This window comes from Dermacentor andersoni, chromosome 9, assembly GCF_023375885.2.
Source record: "Dermacentor andersoni chromosome 9, qqDerAnde1_hic_scaffold, whole genome shotgun sequence".
Taxonomy (NCBI): Eukaryota; Metazoa; Arthropoda; class Arachnida; order Ixodida; family Ixodidae; genus Dermacentor; species Dermacentor andersoni.
Window position 1 is genome coordinate 85,012,196 of NC_092822.1, and position 16,150 is coordinate 85,028,345.

General features: G+C 46.7%; 2 protein-coding genes across 14 annotated transcripts in view; one reads left to right on the top strand and one right to left on the bottom strand.

Moving 5' to 3' along the window:
- The window catches only part of LOC126528332 (cell adhesion molecule Dscam1-like), a 150,715-nt gene extending 146,494 nt beyond the window's left edge, over positions 1–4,221 (top strand). For all 9 annotated transcript variants that reach the window (XM_072284233.1, XM_072284235.1, XM_050176229.3 and 6 more), the window contains one exon: positions 680–4,221. In XM_072284233.1, the coding sequence (XP_072140334.1) occupies positions 680–742 (63 nt within the window). In that variant the 3' untranslated portion in view covers positions 743–4,221. The remainder of the gene's footprint in view (positions 1–679) is intronic.
- Positions 1–16,150, bottom strand: part of LOC140213109 (uncharacterized) — a 292,692-nt gene that overhangs the window by 146,714 nt on the left and 129,828 nt on the right. For 4 of the 5 annotated variants that reach the window (XR_011890047.1, XM_072284241.1, XM_072284243.1 and 1 more), the window contains one exon: positions 10,908–11,004. The exons of the other annotated variant lie outside the window; for it this stretch is intronic. The gene's annotated coding sequence lies outside the window, so the exon portion shown is untranslated. The remainder of the gene's footprint in view (positions 1–10,907; positions 11,005–16,150) is intronic. 5 annotated transcript variants of the gene reach the window in all.

Sequence of the window (16,150 nt, forward strand, 5' to 3'; positions counted from 1 at the left end):
CGTGGGCCGTGTGCGTGCTCAGCAACGAGAACGTCTACGTGCAGCCACGGCCGGACCAGAGGAGGGAACGCACTTACCGCCCCCCCTCCCTACTTACGCGCATGTGATCACGTGACCTCTAACACTGGATGCGCGGTAATGCGGTGCGCAGCATCCTTCTCCGTCTCACGCTCGCTCGCTCTTACCTCACATCTACAGCGGCCGGCGCGCGGTACCCAATATAATTTTATCGGACGTCGACTCGATACGAAACATCACGGCGACGTCGGAAATTCGCCTGGAGTGTCCTTGTATTTATTAAAGTACGAGTACATGGCAGTGACGTGTCACCCAGCAAGATATTGAAGAAAAGCGGATGGCACTTGTGCGAAATTTACATACGCCTAAAGTGCTTGCAGAAACGCCGCTAGGCCACTGGTACGAAATGCCCGTGATACACAGCAAAATTTTTCAGGTGATGATTCAACCGCACTACGTTTCCTTGTTCAGTAAAAAATGAGCAGCTTTCGGTAATACCATATGTGCCTCTGTCTCTGAGTGAAAAAGGCCCACTCTTGCATTACCAGCATTGACGCGCGGCCGTATTTATAAGACGTATTCAGCGCTTGTGTGTGTGTCGACTAGTTTGCCCCCATCGCTTTAAGAATCCTGCGTTACCTTTGCCCTTCTCCGCATGCAGATCAATGACGGCATCGGCAGTTACGCTAGGCTCAAGACGCAGGGAAAGCGCAACATCGTGTAACCGCTCTGGGACCTCACCTATAGCAGCTATCGAAGCCGGCTGCGCACAGACCCGGCTTCCCTGGAGCACAGCATCAAGTCAAGTGACCACAGCGACTGATTATTCAGCACGTATCGATTTCGTACAGGCCTTGTCAAAAGCACACGGGCTACGATGCCTGCTAATGTTAGGCTGACTGCAGCCTCTTTAAGGGAGTGTTTGTGCCATGCCATAAGTTCCGACACCCTGGGGAATCAAAGGAACTGTCGTACGCAGCATCCAGAGGAGGTACGCAGTGTCAGGAACGTCACGGAAATTGCAGCACGCGGTCGAACGGCATATATATAATTAAGACGCGGAGGAGCCTTATATTTTTGACAAGGCCTGTACACACTGTACATGGAAGTACCTGGATTGTCTGTGAAGCGCGAATGTTCTTTATTTCTTCTGTTTGCTTCTTTTTCTGTATATTTATATCGTTTTTGTATTTTTCTTAGTCGCTTGTACCTGTGTTCCGTTTGTAAGATATTGCCGGAACGTCTGACCGACTATATTAGTGTTCTTCGGGTCTAACTGAAAGCAGACGACTTGGAGGAGTTCGCGCGCATCCTCTGTTATCGCACGTTTTCTGGTCAGCCGCATATCCTTACACGTTAGTATTCAAAGTTTTGTGATCGCTTTCCCGCGCAATCCAGGTCCGCCCTGTACTACGAAACTTCGCGTTAGTGTTCTATCGGCCTGAAAAGTACCAAGGTAAGTATTTAACCAAGCTCGGAGAAAATGGGAATGCACGGTTGTGTCATAGCCTCCGAGATCGAAGGTGCATGCGTTGGTGTTAAGGATCTCGGAGGTCATGGTTGTGCCTTTGCTGGAAGCCAAGGCGTGCGCAAGATAGCGCCACCATGTCGTCAGGTGCTATCGCAACGTCTTGTAGGTATGCTTCGTTTAGCCGGGTTCTAGCGACTACCGTCAAGCAATATTTCCTATCTCGTCACAACCACGTGTCCGATCAACTCGCTTTAGTCGCGAACACTGCTTTTAGAGCAACGACGCCTCCGCGATTTCAGGGTACCAGTCAATGAGAATTTTGTGGACACTTACTGTTTGGATTTACTATACTCGCCAGGGTAGCTGGTCTACGTCTGGTAGTAGTAAATGCTGCCTCGTTTTCGAGGTCCAGCTGAAACATGCGTATTTTAGGCCTAATCTAACACAGAATAAAACAAGTACGGGGCTCAGCAGCCTTCAGATTTCACGGGTGTGTTTCCCAAGTCAAGAGTGCAGCGGAACTGAGCGAGCCGTGTTGCAACGGCGTGTGTGTTGTGTGTTTAAAAAACAATCCCAATCATACTAACCAACATTACGATAGTCATACACAGTCATACATTCACACTAAATGAGAAAACTTTAGTACATATGCTTCTTGAGCATCTAAGTGACATTTGTGGTATATGTTCGTGAGTCTATTGATATATTATAGCGTATGCGTGGCTCAGCGACTGAGCATATTGAGTGTCATTTGCATGGAATGTGCGAACGCATTTCCAAATTTTTGCGTACTGTAAAAAGGCGCGAAAATAACCTTTAGTAGCAAAACACCTGTGCTTTCTTGGCAGTCCTAACAATTGTACGCTGACCTATTTTATTCATAACCATCGAGAGGTCCAGGGAACGGCGGCAGAACATGTACTGAGTGAAAAATGGGGAATGTGTCAGCGCGTCATTATATGAAAATTTTACAGGGCTTATTAAGAACCACGTGATACCGTTATCGAAGAACAGGATTAAAACAAACGCCAAGCACGGTGTTCCGGGTGCGTCATATCGATGGGGGCGGCATATATATATATATATATATATATATATATATATATATATATATATATATAATTCGCGGCTAATATCTACGTACACCTAAAGAGGCCTAGATAAATGCAATAAATCTGGCCACAAATCACCACTGATACCTTCTTTGCCCGCTATGCTTTCTTTGGGGCATTTAACGCCAATAAACAGTGAATGGCGGATTTTTAATAACTGACAACCGATTATTAACATCTGGATTATTAATTACGCTTATGGGGCTTTCTTAAACGGGAATTGTCGCGCTTCAAGGATTTTCTAAATAGAATGGACAGCTGCGAAAGCAACGTACAGAGCTTGAAACAAAATAACGCACCTGAGTGTTATTGTTGACGGTTTTGTGATCCGTACGTGCAGCGCGATATGACGGGACGACAAGAGCATATTCGTATGTTTACTATTAGCGTTCCTAACCATGCAGCTTTACTATTAACGTTCGTAACCATGCAGCTTTGCTTTAGCTTATCTACTTACAATTATAGGTGTACAGCAGTATTTGTCATACGCACGTGTCTACGATATCTGAGCAGTGAATCGTAGCTGCAGCTCAATTTTAAGTAACATATTTCGTGTCACGTCATGTGTCTAAGATACAGCAAACCAGCGTGTACATACCGCGTTATGTGTTTTGGTCACAAACCCCCGCGCTAAAGCTGTCGGCGTGATAAGCGCGACCAGACTGAACATTGTCATCTAATTACGTCGACTGATATACGCATTCATAGACAAACTTGGAGAATTTCATTGGCATGCTCTGAACGTAATACGTTCTTTTTTTTCTTCCACTGTTGTGTTCGCCCGCTTCGCCATTTGCGTAGTTACTAAGTCTCGTAAGCTGCAAAAATTCAAGCATGCTGCGCCATTGTCACACAGTTTGTAATAACCTGCCATTTACTTTGATAAACATTGAAATCACCTTCCTTCCGCTCGTTGAGCATGCCTTTGGCGGCATGTTTTCAGAAAATGCCGCGTGAACAGAAATTACCGGCATTCTTATTTTATCGCAGCCTCGAAACGACAGCCGGGTAATATCGTGATCCAGAAATGTTCGGCAAACCAGTTGTCTTTTCATCGGGAACAGTGGCGACCACGAATAACATAAAACTGAAATAGTCGTTGCTATGAATAGCCAAGCGTAACGTACGAAATCGATAAAGCGTTGCTAAACATTTCGAGGCGAAAAAAAAAAAAACAACTTTGTTCCTAACGTAATCGTGGGACGAATTGGCATCTTCGCCATCATGGCTAGACAAACACCCATTTTTTACGAGCCGCTCAATCGTGCGGTCTGCTTTGTGAATACTTCTCCCGAGCTGGAATGTCCGCTTGCTTTTAAACGACGACACAAAAGCGATGTGTGTGGTCTTGCGCGATTTCCTCGAGGGTAAAGCGGGAGCGCTTACACCTAGCAACTTTGGGAGCACGCAATTTTTTTATGGAATTTTTGTCAATCACTGAATCTCACGCATTTCGATGTCTGTGACGTGTTTGTGCAGCGAGTATACTACGGTACTCGATGGTGAGCGCCCAACTGTGGCCTACTTATGTTGTTAAGTGTGTACATACTAAATATTTTGTTACAGTTTTTGTTGTTTGTGAACATCTGCCCGAAGGACAATAAAGGAAATGTTCCCCTCCATAGACAGCACTTACGCGTTTTCACTTGCTTGCGCAACATCGATCGTCCTGTCTGCTCCTTTCTGTGTCCGTGTTTCACTTCGCGCTAGAAGCCAAAAACATGTTAAAGCACATAGGCGTTTGACCTTAGTGTGTCAACGTATATAGCGATACTGTTTCGCAGCCACGTTGAAACGATAAGATATTTTTGAAGGCGAGAGCTATAGACTGCCCTACGCTGAGGTTACATATGATGCGAACACATAATGAAGCCAAGGAAAGCACAGGGGAAGATCGTTTGTTTTAATGGAAATGTAGAAAAGGTAAAGGTAACGAGAAATGAAAATGGACGAGAAAAAAAAAAAGGACTTGCCGCAGGTTGGAGAAATCGCACGGCCATTCCCATTACGCATGCGGCGATCTGATTGATCTAAGGCAACATTTATTTCAAGCGCACCCTTGGGTGTTTGTTTATTTATTTATTTATTTATTTTCATACTTACTCGCTGATGGATGGATATGGATGGTGCCGCCACCAGATGTCGCCTTCTAAATTGCCTTCTGGTGAGGGCTGCGTGAGATGGGAGTAAGTGGCTCCACTTGCGGAGCGTGTTCGCATGTTGCGTTCGCATTTGCTGAGCTGTCTGATTTAGACGCGCTCTTACCCCACTTGCTGAGCGGGACGTTCAAAGGTGTATCGGTCCGGGGCGGCCCTGCGCCGTCATTACCAACAGCCAGCGAAAGAGGAAGCTGCTCGTGCAAGAATGCTGCCACCAACGCTCGCGGAGACGCAAGAACTTTGTGGCTTGTGTGCAGTACATTCGCTGCACAAGTTTCCTGCGGCGCCTGAGAAACGACACCACAGGACAGTGGCTATTAAACAGAAAATACTTCGCGCCCAACAAGCTTGCTCGGGTGGGTATTCCTTTTGTTGTCGTGAACTGCGCGATAGCGTTCGTCTGGCATTCACGTGCTGCGGGCCTGCGATAACAGCTGCTGCCGTTTACGGCCGTTCGGCGTCTTTATTTTCACTGCGTGCGGCGCGCAAAACACAGAAAATAGCCTTATTGTACCCATACCGACCAATTTATGCTAAGAACTTACGGCGAACGAATGTCAAGGGAAAAAAAGAAGGGTAAGAAATAATGAGCCATTCCACTCTGTGAAGGCGAAGGATTCACCTTAATCCACCCCAATCCCTGTTCATGCACCTTAATCCTCCTTAATACTCTAATCGATCTTAATAGACCCTAATAAATGTTAATCCACCTTGTTATATCACTAATGAATAATTAACTTGGCTAATACTTATCTTATACACGGCTGGACATATTTTGCGTCGCTTCTGGCCTTCCTGGGTAACGTGATTTTTGTTCACAACGCGACCTTGAAACATTTATTAAAGGCTATCGCCTTAAAAAAAAAAAAAAAAGAAAAAAAAAAAACCTCAACGTGGTCTAGATAGCGCTCACCACCTCCAATACCACGGGAACACTGGCCACAAATTTTTTCAGGGCCTGCATTCTGACTGACGCACACATTGACGTAAGCTAAAGATAACAGCTCCTCTACAATTTATTTTTTCGGTTTTCACTAAAACGGGCAACGGATCCTAAGAATCGCGACAAATGCGATCGGGAGGCTGTATCTTCGCACATAAATGTTCGCAGCCGAAAGCAGAATCTATAGTGCTAGGTGCATTTCCGACTGAACAACAACAGTTGACGACTTGCGAGGTGATGAATTACCAGCAGAACATTAAGCATACTGAGGATAAACTCATTTTTATGCAACATACAAATTGTGATAGCAAAAACGCTAGTGAGCAGGCCGGAAGAATTTTAAAAAATTCAGCATGAGGGGATTCTTTGATACGAGCAATAAGAAAGACGCCTCACCTCGCTAACACCGTTCTTTGTCGGAACAAAGTTCTTTCGGCCAATGTCATGCAGCCACTGCTTCCTACGCAAGCCGTCACGCATTCCTTGTGGTATCACAAATGCTGCATAACCATCTTCAGGCTTCTTTCTGCAGTTATATGCGCAACAACACGGCATAGCGCTAGCACAGAGAGCAGGAAACACAGCGCACAACATTCGCTACGCCGAGATAAAGCGCCGAACCAGCCTTAAGCCTTGCTGAGGAGAAAAATGGCGCGCACTAAAAAGACAAACACAAGCAAAACACAAGATACGCGCGTTTTCAAGGGCAACGGCAGGGAGACCAATCGTCCTGCAGAAAAACGGGCGTAAGACCGCTTCCCTCTGGGAAGGGGGTGTGGGGGCAAGGGGCGAGGATGAGGCGAGGAGGTCGCGCGGCGGCGGCAGAGTTCAAAGAGTGGCGCTACTTTCAAATTATCAAGGGACTTGAACCTTTCTAAAGCCGAATTCAGGGCAGTGAAAGAAACTCGTGTGGCCTCCGAGATCTGCCCGACACAACCTTGGGGATCACGCCCAAGCCGTGCATTTACTTTACCCACTGCCCCAGCGGCCCACCGCGCGGGCTGGCAGATGGTCGGGGCTTCCGAGATCGCCTTGCCACCGGTGCAATCTCGGAAGCCACGAGCCGACGTTCGCTTGCCTCCTGGATCCCACAGCGGAGCGTTGTGCTGCTTGCCACGTGCTGCTCGATCGCGTCGAGTCGAGTGGAAAGCGGACGTGAAAGACCATCACAGTGGAACAGAATGCAGCTATGCATAATAGGCTGTCGCGTCAGGCGCTAACTCGCGTGTTGCGCACGCCGAAGATTCTTTTGTCGTTTTATTCAACTATCACAGCATGCGTGGCAGCGTAGCATTACCGTGTACCGTGCAGTGTACTATGGTTACCGGTAGAAGTCACAATCGTTACTACTGAAGGAAATCCACAGGCAATTTTTACAATTGCGTGTCACACATGACAAAAAAGATGAAGAAAAACTGACTCCTTCCTATGCAGATACAAATCAAACAATACATAAACATTATGCTATGAGATTGCCTACTCAATTTCTGAAGTTACAGGATCATCAATTCAATGGGCTATCCGGTGTCCAAATGTCTAAACGTATTTTGGTTATCACGACTACTGATCAGGTAGCGCTCGCGCGCGCTTAGACTAGAATCCCAGCGCTTCTGGAATGCGGAGGTTGCCGCCAGTTCTTGCTGGGCCATGGCAAACGATCACGCAAACGATCTTGGCATTCTGCATGGTTAACATATACTCTTCCCGTCTACGCCTTAGTCCGCCTTTTGTGCTTCTTACGTATTAAGAAAGAAGGCGATGCTATCGTCAAGCGCGGCAGTATGCACGTAGACAACTACGGCGGCTCGACCAGTGCGCACTTTGGTAAAGCGGCCATGACAGCACGCCGTCCACGTAGGCACGATGACGGTTGGTGCAAATGTGGTAACTTAGGCGTGGGTGCGACAGTACACGTCCCAGCAAGTAAAAGAAAAAGCTCTAGTAATGCAGAGCCAAAGCGCTTCTGGAAGCTCGTTCGGCACAAAATACTTGCACTATAAGCTATGCCCTAGGGAAACCACGACACCCTTGGTAACGGAAGTGGAAAACAACATCGAGACGACAGCGAGAAAATAACTAGAGTATTTTAACGTTGTCTTACCGTTACGGCGCTACCTCTTTACTCCTACAGCGCAACGCGCCCACGGCGGCAGGCGGTATAATATCATAACGTCGTGCTAAAATATTCTGATGAATATGCGTCTCTTAACGCGACGTCCTGTCGTTTTTGCTGTCGACGATTGGTTGTCATCGCGGTAACCGTCTAATTATCCCACAAATGTGGCGCACATTCGCCGGCCAGATAGGAAACGCCTTCACGCAAGCAGAGCCTCGTGAATTAGGACCCAGTTCTTTGAAGGTGAGTATAGTTTTCTATCTATCTATCTATCTATCTATCTATCTATCTATCTATCTATCTATCTATCTATCTATCTATCTATCTATCTATCTATCTATCTAATTATCTATCTATCACTTCTTTCTTTCCCCCCCCCCCCCCCCCCCCTGGCTGCTGATTGAGGACGTTCGTGGTCCGACGGGCGAGTATCTCGGCCAAAGGAAAGGGAACTCGCACCGAAATTCACTGCGCGTGTCTTTGTTCCGTCTTGCCGGCTCGGCACAGCTTCGTTAAGACCTACTCTTACACTGCGTGGGATCTGCATGCTTTTAACGGGAATGGGTCGCAGGAGTATCGCGGGCCTCCGTGGGCCGAACGAGCGAAGAAAGAAGCGCGGGTGTGCAGCCATTGTCTTGCCATCGTTGCCACGCTGTTGAACGCGATTGGCATTCTAGGGATGCTTCGCACACACTTCCCAGGACGTATCTGACCGTTTTCCCGTCAACTTGGGCCACAGGGTTGCCCATTGTCTAATGAACAGTATAGATGCTGCTACTGTGCTGTGGTAACCGCGTTCTAAACCAATTTGGGTCACAGCCTCTTCCATCCGCAAGCCGCGCAGAAAGAGGAAGATGATAACGTTATTAGATGATAACGTCGACGTTAATGCGATTCGACGCTACTGCAACCAAACAATGCGATTGGCATTAAGCGCCACCGCATTCATCTGCTGTGTCCCGGTAGTTATGTGCGAGATCATGCTCAGCTGTACTAAGTGTACACTGATCAAATCGGCAATTGCCACAAGCAGCAGCGTAAGTTCGAAGAGAAAGGAGAAGACTCGATCCAAAATTCTCTGTCTGTCTCGTTAGTTCCAAGATCATAAAATTATCATCACGTATCATCACTAATTCAGTAGTTACACCCCCATCGCAAGAAAAAATCCGAACAGCACAAACGTCATGAATAAACTCCGAAGAAGCAATGCGCAGCCTTTTTCTTTTTTTTTTTTCTTTATCATGCCGCCGTCGTCGCGCGCCGCCGTCATGTTGTCGTTATTGCGTCGTCAACGTTACGCCGTGACGTGGCCTACCAAAACGTGTCGACCATAATTTGCGCGGCCATCATCAAATCTCCATCATCGACGTCGTCAATATAGTTCGGCAGTATCGCTACCTTGCCCGTTCGATTTCTGCAGTGCGTAGAAATCAAAAATCAATCGCTTACAATCGAATTCGCTTACTTTGACAATTATTTTCGATGCTTTCCGCACAATTTCGCGGACACTGTCACCTTTTTGAATCAGTCCGGAAGATTCAAAAGTGCAGCGGTGTGCCCAAAAAGCTGTTCGTCCGTATATGTTCCCCAGCCTGGAGTAGCGCAGGCCAGCGAGCGACACGTCATTCCGGCTGACCTACCCAACTGAAGTTCGCCTCTCTCGCCTCGGGTCTACGAGACGTATCGAGCTAAAATGTCTGGAGGAACTGAGTAGACATTGCGTGCATACCGGTGACATATACAACGATTGCGTGCGAGAGTATACACACAGTAATTCATTACTAACCGCGTAGATTATTCTTGCGAGAAGGCCGGGTGCACAAGCAGCCAGACTGACTGGTATTAGTGGTGTGTGAATATTCTGAAGAATCGAATAACGAATCGAATAGTGCCATATTCTATACGGACTTCGTATCGACCAGTCCCTATTCGGAAATGCGAATATTTTTTCGAATACTTCTCGGATATTTCGAAACGTCAGCTGCGATAAAGAAACATTAAATTAGAGCAATAGTAGTGTAAAATTTCACCCCTGCAAACATGGTATACTGCGTGTACGAGCTAACGTTAGCCAATCACTCAAACAAACAAAAAAATAAAAGGAAGAAACAAAAGAATATTTAAAACATACAATGAAAGATTCAATTACATGACCTACGGCGTTCGGTCGTCGGACCTCTAACGACCGAACACCGTACGTCTTAATATCGTATCTTGAAGCGTGTCTTTAAATATCTATTTCTTCTTGAACTACTTGGCTAACGTTAGCTGGGACACCCTATAGTTATACAACATTAGAACCTGCGTAGTCGAGCAGGCTACGTCACTTAGGCAGCCATATCACGGGCTGTACGGCGATCATCCGCACTCTCTCAAGAGCCCTGAACACGCGAAGAAACTACTTGTTTGCTCTGAATGCCCCGTTGGTTTTTCTTTAATAAACAACGCTTCGTAACGAACAATGTAATGAAAGAAACTTCCTAGCTTTAAGAATATTCGGATGCGAACAGCGTTTTAAATTAAGTGTAAAACGGCTATTCATTATTCGAGAACTATTCGAAAAATATTCGATATTCTATTCGCTTTCGGCACTATTCGATTCACATTGGATTCACATTGGATTCACATTCGATTGACATTCGATTCGGTCTCAAAAATAGCTATTCGTACACCCCTACCTCATATGTCTCAAAGAGTAATTACGTTCTCTATCAATGAGTTCTGAGATCAAACAACCGACATTTATTCCAAGCTTTACACAAGGCACTGTCTAAGTCCCAGCTATGACATGTGGAAAGTCCTTGCGAAGCCCTTAGAAACTCGCCGTCAGTTAAGGCTCTTCTTCGTGTACGAGATCTGGGATTTTTCACAAATCTGCTGAGTTACTTTCTTTTTTTCTTATGTTTCGCGGCACACACAGCCAACACCACTTGGTTAAACGTTACTCCAGCATCACAATGTTTTTAAAGATATTGCTGGACCTCCGATATAATCGGGAAGCTGTTTATATTCCTTCTTGCTCCATAGTACAGTTATAGCAGGGCGATTATATTCGTTTAATAGACAATGAGTAACTACGCGTACTCACAAGAGATCACCTTCGTTAGGCGGGCGTCTGTTTCTACGGTTCGAGTGGTGTTACGCTGTCGCTGCGCTTTGGTTGCTCCTGCAGACAGTTGAGTTACCTGCAAAAGAGCAAAATGAACTATTACTGATATAATCAATGCTTGCAGTCGCGTCCGGACATGTTGCTGTGCTTGATGTAAAATAGCATTCGTACACTCTATAAACCGCGCAACCGAGCGTGACAAAGACAGAGTGGGTAGAAAAGGACGACAATTTTCTCATAAATTGTCGTCTGGTCGCGACCCAAACTTTTTTTTTCTTTGGACGATAAAGAACTGGCATTGCCTTGACGCGAGAGGTCAGGTTCACACGGCAGCTATCAATATTCAGTTATTTCTTTTTATTGGATGCCGTTTAACGCCCACATGGGGCTTAGAGCAGGTGAGGCGAGACATGAAACGTGTCCGTAGCAACTATAAACAGAGAGTTTTAGTTTAGCGGACGCAAGGCGTTGGGGCCCCTAGCGCTTGGGTGCGTTTGAGTTTGCGTGCGCAAGCAGAAACACGCTATAGGCTAGCGGCCCCAAACGCAAGCCGCAGAGAGGTCGCATGCGCTCGCCGCGCCATCAACGTCTGATCTTTGCTGCGTTATCATTTTTTAAAACATAAAATCAAGTATATGGAGTTAAGCACATAAAACTATTCTTATTAAAAGCAGTTATTAGAGAGGTTTAGCGTGTTCGGTATTCGGGTAAACGCAGGCGGAGCAGGTTGGGTGCAAACTGGAGCGTCCTGCATGGTGCAGCCACCTGGTGGCGCAAAGCTCAAACAGACAAAAACAGCTAATATTGCAGTAACCAAGTGTATTTTACTCTGTTGCGGGTGTAAATTTTCGGCAGCAACACGATTACGCCAGTGCCGAAAATTTACACCAGTAGGTAAGTAGAATAGACCTGGTTACAGCAATATTAGCTGTTTTTGTCCGTTTGAGCTTTGCACCACCAGGTGGATGCACCATACAGACCGCTCCCGTTTACTCCCCCGCCCAAACGCCCCGTCCGCCTGCGTCTACCCGAATACCGGACACAGTAAACCTCTCTGATATATATAAAAACGATGTCTGTCGACACTTGGCGAAATAATTATCAGATTATCTACCCGCTAGCTCATCTTAAGTTCTCGTACATCGCGAGGGTCACATAGGTAACGTGACCGCTTAGGGGCAGCGTGTTTTCGGCCGCCCCAAGGACGCAAGTAGACGTAGCGGTCTGCGCATGCGCTGTACCGTCGCCCCTAGTACTTGCGTACGCAAGCCGCTTGCGTCCCCTAAACTGCAACTCTCTAATAAAAGCATCATACGTAAGCGTCACGTATTGAAACAGAATCGATTGCGTTTCGACGACGGAGCGCACTACAAAAGTTATGTTGTTGCGAGAGCTGTGCGACACAAAATACGAAAGAAAGTTGTTAAGATATAAAAAAGCTTATGTGATATATTTATATGTACGTTAATGCAGGAAATGGGAATATAAACTCTTTCGTGAAAAAGCAAACATTGAAACCTTAGTATGGGTGCGCGAATAGTGATTTTTCAGGCCGAATCGAATACGAATCGAACAGTACCATAATGGAATCGAATCGAATATCGAATAGTTTTCGAACAGTTTTCGAATAATGAACAGGCGTTACCACAATTCATATAAAACGATGTTCCCATCTTAGTATTATTAAAGTTAGGAAGTTTCTGTCATTACATAGTACGTTATGAAGCGTTGTTTATTGAAAGCACAAATGAAAGCAGACAAGTAGTTTCTTCGCATGCACAGAACACCTCAGAGAGTGCGGATGGTCGCGGTATAGCTTGTAGTGTATTGTTACCTGAGCGATGCCTAGTATGCCTGCGGGACTGCAGATCTACCCTGCTTTTGATCCAATTTTATGTTCACTTGGGCGCAGTCGGCGTTTTGAAATATTCGAATTTACTAATAGCGGACTATTCGATTCGTTATTCAGAAGTTTCGAATATTCGCACACCTCTAAACCTGTGTGCAGCTGTGCAATCCCGGTAAAGGTTTACTGCGCTTCAGAAGCGCAAGACACAGCCTTATGTTTCTTTTTTTTTTTAACTCTCACATATAGCGTCGAATTACTACAGCAGTCGAACTTCTACATTTCATGAGGTAAAGTATGCAAAATAGTTACAGAACATACAGAGCATACTATTTACGCAGTATATCGAGCAGACAAACATCGCCACACAGGCGTACGTCGACGAAATACATCTCTCGCCAAGAAAGAAAAAATAAAACTCGGAATTGCTCGTCGCGAACGGCGAGTACACATTTTGCCTATTCGTTAGTATGCTCAGGAAATCGGAAATTTCACAGTGTAATACATGAAAGCGCTCAATCTTGCCACCAAATTTGCGTGAACAGAGCGGATTAGTTGGATCGGCAGTCCAAAAACAAAACAAAAGAAAGAAACATCGTGTAATTCATCTATAAAACGTTCCGCTCATGACGCCACATAGTGTCTGATGAACAGTCAACTTCCATATCATTACTTTTCATCCAGCGTGCCAGGTCAGGGTGGACGATGACCCGACAATTTCTTTGGCTCGCATCTTCTTTCAAACCGTGCAAAATAAGTCAAGATTTCGCGCCAGGAAGGGAGCGACCCGTTAGCCATTCGTGGTTTTACCGACAGCCGCTGCACGGCGCTAGCTGACCGCATAAGCTAGGGTTTCTGCATAGGCTCCCCTCGTAGGGAGTACATACAGCAACTCTAGCATAGACAACTCACACTCGCACCATCTCCTCAGCCCACCGCGCCGAAGACGCCACAGCGTCGCGGAAAACAGGATGACACCAGACGTACTGGTGTCATCCCGCACTGATCCTGTCGCCGCAGTCGCGTCACAGACCACGAGCATCATCCAATTCAATTAAAAACCAATGACAACACAATAAACAAAGCCATCTTTTCGAAGCGTATCTACGAACGTACTACTGTCTTCTAATACATTTCATTATCGGCATTGGCCAGCACACGTTCTTCGAGTCGTTCTCGCTGCGGATCGTACCACACATCCTGGTTGTGTTTGTAACGGGAAGATTTCGTAACCTCAAAACGTAACCGATAAATGTGACACATTTATCGGCTGAAAGAACCGCTGACGTGTTTCCAAAAAAGGCAAGCTATATATTCCAGTGCGTTTTGTCACGGAGGAAAACCAACCACGAGACTTCACGAATTGTCTTTCTAAACCCGCCCCAATCTTGGTCAATCCCCTCTTGATGCCTATCAGTCATATTTAAAGTGAAACGAAGCAACAAAGAAACCTGTTCGTTAGTATGATGACTCGGACTAAGCTTTCAAATTCACCATGAGGCCCGTGAGAAATGACGTAAAGAAACTCGGGACGGATTTCAGCCATTTCGGATTCCTTAGCTCGATGGGCACACGAGCCGCTTTTGCACTCCGGCGCTGAGTGAAAGCGGCAGACGCGGCCGAGATTCGAACCTCCTACCTTGTCCTCACAAGCCTGTTGTGTCATTCTTGCCGTTGGAGAGGGCGCACGGTTCAAAATCGCATCCGAAAATGGCGCGAATAGAATCAAACAAGAAACATCGATAGCCTTGAAATTAGACATCTCTATTTTATGTAGAGTGAGAGCGCGACCGCAAAACTTTTGCAGGAAAAGGAAACAAACAACATCTCTTCACATCACATCGCAGAATTCACGAAAAAAATATTCCGACATTCCGCAAGCTTTATCTCCGGCGTGCATTCGTCAAATGCAGAACCCAAGATTTATGCGTTTAACGCATTCGACGCGTCGCTACTATACTTCAGAACTTGTTGGTGTGACCGACCGTGAAAGTTGTAACTCGTTGCATTGCGTTAGAGTGTGCTTCATTTAAATGTCTAGTTTTAATGTTTTGTTTTTCTTCATCTATGACCTTTTCTCCCTTAACCCTTCACCCCAGTAGCCAGCCAGTACTTACAGTGGCTAATGCTCATTTCCCGCTCTTTTCCCACCTCGTCGATGATGAAACGTGAGTGTCGTTGTTCAAAGACTAAACGCCGTTCGCGCCGACATTCTTCCGAGCGTAGTTGACGATTCCACCGCTACGTGGCGCAACCTGTCCATGCACAGCCACTTTGGTTCACACGCGTTCGCACGTTCGCACCACTTCCCGGCGCGAGTTATCTACTCTGCAAAGTGAAGCGGCTGCGCTCCGGCACCCGCCTTGCTCTTTCGTCCTACCATGGCGTCCCCGGGATCCGGAACTCGTTTCGTCATCTTCAGCGTCTCGCTTTGTCTCGCGCTCCACCTCGGTTCGTGCGCCAGTCGACCTCGAGACCACGCTCTAAAGATGGGCCACACCGATCAAAGCCGCGGCAAAGTTCATCGGAGGACAATCAGGTACGCGGCGGCGGGTTACTCCGCCAGCCCACCAGAGATCCAACCGTTCGCCTTCTCCAAGAATAGCGCGATGGGCCAACGGGCCAGTGTGGGCTGCCTCGTGATCAGCGGTACGGGCCCGTACCAGTTCCGGTGGCAGCACAACGGGCTCCCGATCGTGAACAGCGCTTCGAAGTACGCGAGGACCAAATCGGAAGACCTCGCCACGGTAGTGATCGAGAACGTGGGCGCCGAAGACGTCGGCAACTACACGTGCAGCGTGAGCAACGCGTTCGGTACCGACAGCTACACGGCGCCCTTGGATATCGAAGGTGAGACCCGCTTTCTCTGGCACTTTGCTCTGGGATCCAAACCGCAAGCGCGGCTCAGTTAACGTTTTCCCAGCACGTGGTGTCAGAAGGATTGACTGCAGGGCTAGTTGGTCTGTTAACGCCACCTGCCTCGCAAGAAGCTATGCGCCTTTTTTTTTTTTCCAAAGGGGTTCGTCCCGAAGCAGGTCAGGAGCCCTTTTCGGAGCAGTAGTGACAACTTGTTGGGGCATGCTAAGAGACTGGGCTAGTATATATTGAAGTAGAAGTCGCGTCCGGCTTCGTCTGTTCCTTATGTTTCTTCATTTAGCTGCGTCTAATTTCTTGCGCTTACGTTTTACAGTCAACGTAGTGTCAACCACGTTGATCAGAACTACGTTGTGCAGAGTCTCTCAGTAAATTGAAAGAGTGCCCGTTTCTCCTTTCTGCTGATGACAATCAGCCCTTGTCTATCCTGCAGATGATTCTACACGCGAAAAAACGTGAGAGACACAAACCACATGGTATGCGTCCCGAGAGCTTTACAGAT